Source organism: Penaeus monodon, chromosome 38 (assembly GCF_015228065.2).
Source record: "Penaeus monodon isolate SGIC_2016 chromosome 38, NSTDA_Pmon_1, whole genome shotgun sequence".
In the NCBI taxonomy this organism is placed as follows: Eukaryota; Metazoa; Arthropoda; class Malacostraca; order Decapoda; family Penaeidae; genus Penaeus; species Penaeus monodon.
This window is the reverse complement of record NC_051423.1, coordinates 4,403,043-4,410,835: the sequence shown is the minus strand read 5'-3', so window position 1 is coordinate 4,410,835 and position 7,793 is coordinate 4,403,043. Positions and strand designations below refer to the sequence as shown.

Sequence of the window (7,793 nt, the reverse complement as noted above, 5' to 3'; positions counted from 1 at the left end):
AGGGCGGGACCAAGTACGACTTCCAATGGGCGTAAAGCACGACGACTCGGCAACGACTCGGCACCAGGAAGCCCGTGACGGTGAGACACTCAGGGATCTACTACGTGCAACTCCCCGACGGCCGCCTTCAGACTGTGAGATACGTCGTGGACGGCGATGACGGCTACGTGGCCGATGTCAACTACGAGGGCGAGGCTCGTTTCCCCGACTCCTACGAGTCTGCTTCCTTCGAGTCCCGCGAATACAGGCCACGATATGTCTATGACTCCAACGAGTCCAAGTAAAGATTCTTCAAGAGTATCCTTATGGTAAAACATATAAAACTATTTATGTATTTATAAATAAACTTGCATATTAAAAACAATTTTCGGAAATCATTTTGAAATCCTAAACATACGATCAATCAGTCCACTTCAATACTTTAATCTTAAACATAAGAGCAAAGAACATTTTTAATCAAGAAGCTTTAGGGGTTTGAACACAGCCACATTGCCGCGAAATAAAAGGCCTATATTAAAATCAATTAAGAAGGCCCCATTTTGTGTGTGTTCCCTTATATGTGTGTGTATTGCAGACATTGTTTTTTCTTACTATATTTCATCGACTATGCACGCATACACTAAAATATCAAAACGCAAGTGTGTGTGTAAACCTTATCCTGGGGCCAAATGCAATGAAAATGCATGAATATATGCTGCTGTTCATATGCACATGTGAATGCGCGTACTCTCACACACACACGCACATGAACACGCACACACGCACACACACACACACACATACACACACGCACAAATACACACAAACACAAACATTTGTAGGTGTATATACATACATATGTAGGCATATATATCATATATACATACATGTATGCACACATACACATAGGCATATGCATATAAGATGAAGGAACGCAGTGATCACTATATAATATATATATATTATATATATATATATAGTATATATATATATATATATATATATATATATACAATTAATATTAAAGGTAATATATATAGTATATATAATATATATATATATATATATATATACTATATATATACTATATATATACTATATATCTCCCGGACAAGATTAAATCCACTCCACAAGGCGGGCAAGCACCAAACGGGAAAAATCAAACACTCACAATATTCGACGTAAGCGAAAATATTGCTGATGCAGGGGTCTCTAACCTTTTGTACAATTCCTCGCGATTAGTTGCAATAGATCACAATTACTCGAGAAACAGAGAATTCAGACATTTTCTAGACAAAAAATGAACTCAAATCATTTTCTCTCATTGCAATTGGAGCAAATCATCTTCTTGGTAACTGATAAAGTGTGGACTTATTTTTGTATAATAGTAAGAAATAGTTTTTTATTCTTATTTTTATCAAATGTAGGGACAGCACTGCATCTTCAGCGGTCGGATTTGCTGTACAACGAAAAGCGAGAGACAGCCTGCGACAGAACTGTGCTAAAGGGACTGACCGTTTTAAGAATTCTGGAGAAAGGGATTTCTTTCACAGTTTGGCGTAAATGTATCAAACTCTTAAATGTTAAGTCATTTCAGTTTTTCTTCTCGTAATGGAATAATTTTGGGTTTGTGCTGTCCTGTCCTGCGGTACTCTTTATTCATTTATTTATTTAGTATGATTATTCATCAATTTACTCCGGGACATTACAGTTAGAAAATGCCGCCCCCCCCAGGAAACTTCATTACACCCATATATATATATATATATATATATATAATATATATATATATATATATATATATATATATTCGGATGTAAGTATATATATGTATACACACAAACACACACTCACATTTATATATGCGCATATACTTATATATGTAGACCGATAGATAAATAGATAGATACACGCAGACAGTCACACACAATCAAAATGTATCAATATCAATGGCTTTGCCTAAAAGCAAGAATGGTCTTGGCCCTTTTAAGTCAAGGTCACCGTAATATTTAATCAGTCTAATTAGAAACGCGTAAGGTTACCATGGAACACATTCAGACTCAAACGATCAAACAATGAAACTGAGGGTATGGACATTTTTGGTATACAGTACATGTCTGCGTCATATACATTTGCTTGTATGTTTAGCCATATATTTACGTCTAGGTGTCTTTGTATCTATATGTGTGTGTGTACATGTGGATTTGCAGGAATAAAGATATCCACGTGTAAACCCTTTCATTCTCACTTTCTTTAACTCTATTCTTATTTTTTTTCCACAATTTCATTTGACCTGAGTGTATGTGTTTATTCATTTCTATTTATAGCAGCAGGTTATAGTAACATAGTGTAAGACGTGTGAATTCAGTTCTGTAATCAATCAAGCTCCTCTCAGACTTGCAGTAACACTTATAAAACGTTGTCCTTGAGCGACCTTGCGCCACGTTTGCGCTAGTGTCGACAGTATATAATGTTCAGCAGTCGATAGACCGGTATCAGTAGCTTCTGAAACACTTAAACATGAACACCAAGGCATGTGAACCTTATAGTTTTGTATATAACGTATTATGCCTCAGATATATTTGTAAAAGGTCCTTTTTCTCGTCGAGCCTTATATAAATATCTTATCTTAAATTTCTTATTTCAGGTCTTCATACTTCTGGGTCTGGCAGCCATTGCTGCTGCAGACAGTTTTGAATCCTATGAATACAGGCCACCACAGGTTAGTAATTCTAATAACTGAATATCATATATTTGATAAAGAATATCAGATATCACCTTCAAAATCTGTGTTCTTAGTGATTCAGCTGGACAAGGTACCTAGTGTTCTAAATCTTAAGTTAGTCTGGTGTGTTCCTACCACACAGGAGGTGGCTACCTACTTTGATGTCGAGGCTAGCCGTCATCCGATGTTTCCCCACCACAGCATTTTTTAATGCTAAACCCATTTCTTATCAGCGATAGTTATAGTCATTTCTCTGTCTGCAAAAACAGAGGGCGCTCCTCCCAGGAATCCTACGAGTCCCGGGGGAGGCCAAGTACGACTTCCAATGGGCCGTAAAGCACGACGACTCCGGCAACGACTTCGGACACCAGGAAGCCCGTGACGGTGAAGACACTCAGGGACATACTACTGTGCAACTCCCCGACGGCCGCCTCCAGACCGTGAGATACGTCGTGGACGGCGATGACGGCTACGTGGCCGATGTCAACTACGAGGGCGAGGCTCGTTTCCCCGACTCCTACGAGTCTGCTTCCTTCGAGTCTCAGGAATACAAACCACGATATGTCTATGACTCCAACGAGTCCAAGTAAAGATTTTTCAAGAGTATCCTTATGGTAAAACATGTAAAATTATTTAGTATTTAAAAAATAAACTTGCATATTAAAAATAATTTCGGGAAATTATTTTGAAATCCTAAATATACGATCAATCAAACCATTTCAATACTTAATCTTAGACATAAGAGCAAAGAACATATTTAATCAAGACGCTATAGGGGTATGGCTCAATTTTGAACACACCGCCAAATAAAAGGCCTATATTAAAATTAATCAATAAGTCCTCATTTTGTGTGTGTTCCTCTATAAGTGTGTGTATTATAGAAATCTATTTTTCTCTCAGTATGTTTCACTGACCGTGCACGCATGCACTCAAATGTAAAAACGCATGTGGCGTGTAAACCTTATCCAGGGGCCAAATGCAATGAAAATGTACGAATATTTCTGCTGTGCATATGCACATGTGAATGCGCGTACTCATAATAACACACACACACATACAAATATGTATGTGTGTATATATAAATTTATATGCATATATATCATATATAGATAACATGTATGCACACATACACATGAATACATATAAGATGGAGGGCCGCAGTAATACACTTTATAATATATATAAGAATATATATATATTATATTATATAATATAATATATATATATTAATATTATATTTTTATAATTTAATTATAAAATATATATATATATATATATATATATATTATATATATATAATATTATATATACACCCTACACAAGGCGGCAAAACACCAAACGAAAAAAAATCAAGCCCCTACACTATTCGACGTAGCTAAAATATTGTTGACGCAGGGGTTCTCTAACCTTTTGGTAACATTCCTCGCGGCATTAGTGCAAAAGATCACAATTACTCGAGAAAAGAGAATTCAGACATTGTTTCTTAGACCAATAACTGAACTAAGGGATCGTTCCTCTCATTGCAATTGGAAGCAAATATTATTCTTTGGGAACTTTATAAAGAGTGGACAATATTTTTGTATTATTAGCAAGAAATAAGTTTTTTATTCTTTATTTTTAACAAACACCTGCGTCTTTCAGTGTTTCCTAGCTTTTGTTTGGTTACAAATGAAAGCAGAAAGACCAGCCTCGCAACAGAGCTTTTGGCTAAAGGATGACGTTTTAAGAACTCTGTGAGAAAAAGGATTTCTTTCACCAGTTTGCGTAAATGTTTTAAAAACTCTTCAAATTGTAATTATTAATAAAGTTTTTCTCTCGTAATGAAAAATTTCGGTTGTTGCTTCCCTGTCCTGCGGACTCTTATTCATTATGTTTAATATGATTTCATCAATTTTCTCCCGATTACGTGAAAATGCCCCCCCGGAAACTTCATTACACCATTTAATTATATATATTAGAATAATATATTATAATATATAAAATATATATTATAATATAAATATATATATATATATATATATATATATATTATATATAATATATATATATATATATTCGGATGAAAGATATATATGTATACACACAAAACACACACACGCACACACACACATATATACTTATATATGTAGACGATAGATAAATAAATGATATATACACGAAGACAGTCACACGCAATCAGAACTATCAATACCAATGGCTTTGCCTAAAAGCAAGAAAGATCTTGGCCTTTTGGTTAGGGTCTGCGTATATTTAATCAGCTAATTAGAAACGCGCTAGGTTACCATGGACACTCAAACGATCAAACAAACTCTGGGCATGGACATCTTTGGTATACAGTACATGCTGCGTTATATAAATTTGCTTGTATATTTAGTCATTATCTATTGAAACTATATATGTGTGAAACCTTTTCATTCTTACTTTCTCTAACTCTATCCTTATTTTTTACCAGTTTCATTGAGCTGAGTGTTTTTTCTTGTTCATTTCTATTTGCAGTAACAGATTAGAGTAACATAGTTTAAGACGTGTGCATTCAGTCAATCAAGTAATCAATCAAGCACCTCTCAGACTTGCAGTAACACTTATAAAAACGTTGTCCTTGAGCGACCTTGCGCCACGTTTGCGCCAGTGTCGACAGTATATATTGTTCAGCAGTAGAGGGGCTGGTATCAGAAGCTTCTGAAACACTTAAACATGAACACCAAGGCATGTGAACCTTATAGTTTTGTATGTAATGTATTATGCTCAGATGTATTTTGTAAAAGTTTCTTTTTCTCGACGAACCTTAGCTAAATATCATTAAATCTCTTATTTCAGGTCTTCATCCTTCTGGGTCTGGCAGCCATTGCTGCTGCAGACAGTTTTGAATCCTATGAATACAGGCCACCACAGGTTAGTCAGTTTAATAATTGAATACATTTGATAAAGAAATTTCAGATATCACCTTCAAAGTCTGTGCTCTCAGTGGTTCAGTGGGCTAAGGCACCTAATGATCCTAATCTTAAGTTTGTCTGGTGCGGCGCAGGATTCGGACCTCGATATGTTAGCACACAGGAGGTGTTACCTACTTGTATGTGGAGGCTAGCCATCATCCGATGTCTGCCCACTACATTATTATTATTCATGTTGAACATTTCTTATCGGTGATGGTTATAGTCATTTCTTCTGTCTGCAAAACAGAGACGCTCCTCCGAGGAATCCTACGAGTCCGGAGAGGCCAAGTACGACTTCCAATGGGCCGTAAAGCACGACGACTCCGGCAACGACTTCGGACACCAGGAAGCCCGTGACGGTGAAGACACTCAGGGATCCTACTACGTGCAACTCCCCGACGGCCGCCTCAGACTGTGAGATACGTCGTGGACGGCGATGACGGCTACGTGGCCGATGTAACTACGAGGGCGAGGCTCGTTTCCCGACTCCTACGAGTCTGCTTCCTTCGAGTCTCAGGAGTACAGACCACGATACGTCTATGACTCCAACGAGTCCAAGTAGATTCCTTCAAGAGTGACCCTTTTGTAAAGCACGTAAATCTTTTTATGTATTTATAAATAAATTTGCACAGTAAAAACAATTTCGAATATAATTTTGAAAATCCTATATATACCAATATATTGTAATAAATTAAACCTTTTGGGTCAGCCGTACTTACAACACTTAAATCAGTCCATTCCATCGCTTTAAATCTCAGACATAAGAGTAAGGGAAAATTTTTAATCAAGACTCCCATGACCTACGCAAGGGGAAAGCATGGCTAAATTTCTAACCCACCCACAAGTCCCCAAATAATAGGCCTATATTAAAATTAATCAGAAGGCCTCATTTTGGTGTTCCTTTATATATTGTAGTGTAGACATGTTTTTTTTTCTTTTTGAGTATATTTCATCGACCGAATAGATCACTATTACTCGAGAATGAAGACATTATTTCTTAAACAAAAAAAAAATAACTCAAAGCATCGTTCCTTTTATTGCAATTGGAATCGAAGCATTATTTTTTTGGTATTAGTAGAGAGTACACATTATTTATGCATTATTGATAGGGATATGGTATTTTCTTTATCCTTTATTTAAAAAGTACAGAACACATCGCATATCAGCACCTGCGGCATAAAAAAATATTAAACTTAAAATTCATAATCCAATTCCAAGGCTTTTTCCTCTCTCAGTGCAAGAAATTGGGGTTTTGTCTTTGCAGTACTCAGTAATTCATTCTTTTGTTTATTGGGGTTTTTCATCAATATACTTCCAGAGACATTACTGCTAGAAATTCCTCATTACCGCTATCCCCCAGGGAAACGGCTTCATTAAAAACCCAGTCTGAGGAAACACTTTTCTGACCAGAATCTAGACAAACTTTAAGGTCATTACTTATCTGCTCAAAACTAGTCTGATAAGGGATGTTTGGGAAATAGAAGCACATTTTTATACAAAAACCAGTTGCATTTAAATATTTCCCTATTTACCCAAACCTTAGAGAACAAACAATCCGTTGTTTAAATTTCCCTTTCTATCTACTTATCTCTGTGAAGCTACGGAATTTGCTACACAGCAAGGATACATTCGATTCAAAATTAAATTACATTATTGTCAATGTTGAACCAAGTAATACGGCATAATTTACATCATAGATAGGATAAGGGCAGGGCATGAATATTTATTCAAAAAAGTCGCCATGAAAAAAGAAACTCCTGCCTAGGTAAGTACATATGTAATATCCCTGAAGCTAGTCTAGACTGACAAGACATCTTTTTTTTTTTTAGTTTATAGTGGTTTCTGGTTCTTATCGCCATATTAGATCGGGTTCAAATCCTGTGTGTGTGTGTGTGTGTGTGTGTGTGTTTGGGGTATCGTGTATATATATATATATAGTATTATTATATATTCTATATATATAGTTTATATATTTATATATATATTTATACATATTAATCAATATATATATACATATATATATGTATATATAATATTATATATATTATAATATATATATAATATATATATATAATATATATATATAATATATAATAATATATACATCAAAAACCCAAATATTGTATTGGCGTCCTACAAACAGATTGATCCTTGAC

The 7,793-nt window shown here is 35.5% G+C and overlaps 2 protein-coding genes across 2 annotated transcripts; both read left to right on the top strand.

The window, feature by feature from the left end:
* Positions 1-2,914: 2,914 nt before the first annotated feature.
* LOC119596662 (pro-resilin-like) lies at positions 2,915-3,294 on the top strand. The gene is made up of 2 exons (XM_037945996.1): positions 2,915-2,942; positions 2,990-3,294. The coding sequence occupies exons 1-2, from the start codon at positions 2,915-2,917 to the stop codon at positions 3,292-3,294; spliced, it is 333 nt and encodes a 110-aa protein (XP_037801924.1).
* A 2,035-nt stretch (positions 3,295-5,329) lies between these two features.
* On the top strand, positions 5,330-6,087 carry LOC119597080 (pro-resilin-like). Its single transcript, XM_037946541.1, has 3 exons — positions 5,330-5,410; positions 5,522-5,596; positions 5,885-6,087. Exons 1-3 carry the CDS (start codon positions 5,399-5,401, stop codon positions 6,053-6,055), a joined length of 258 nt encoding a protein of 85 aa, XP_037802469.1. The 5' UTR covers positions 5,330-5,398; the 3' UTR covers positions 6,056-6,087.
* Positions 6,088-7,793: the final 1,706 nt, after the last annotated feature.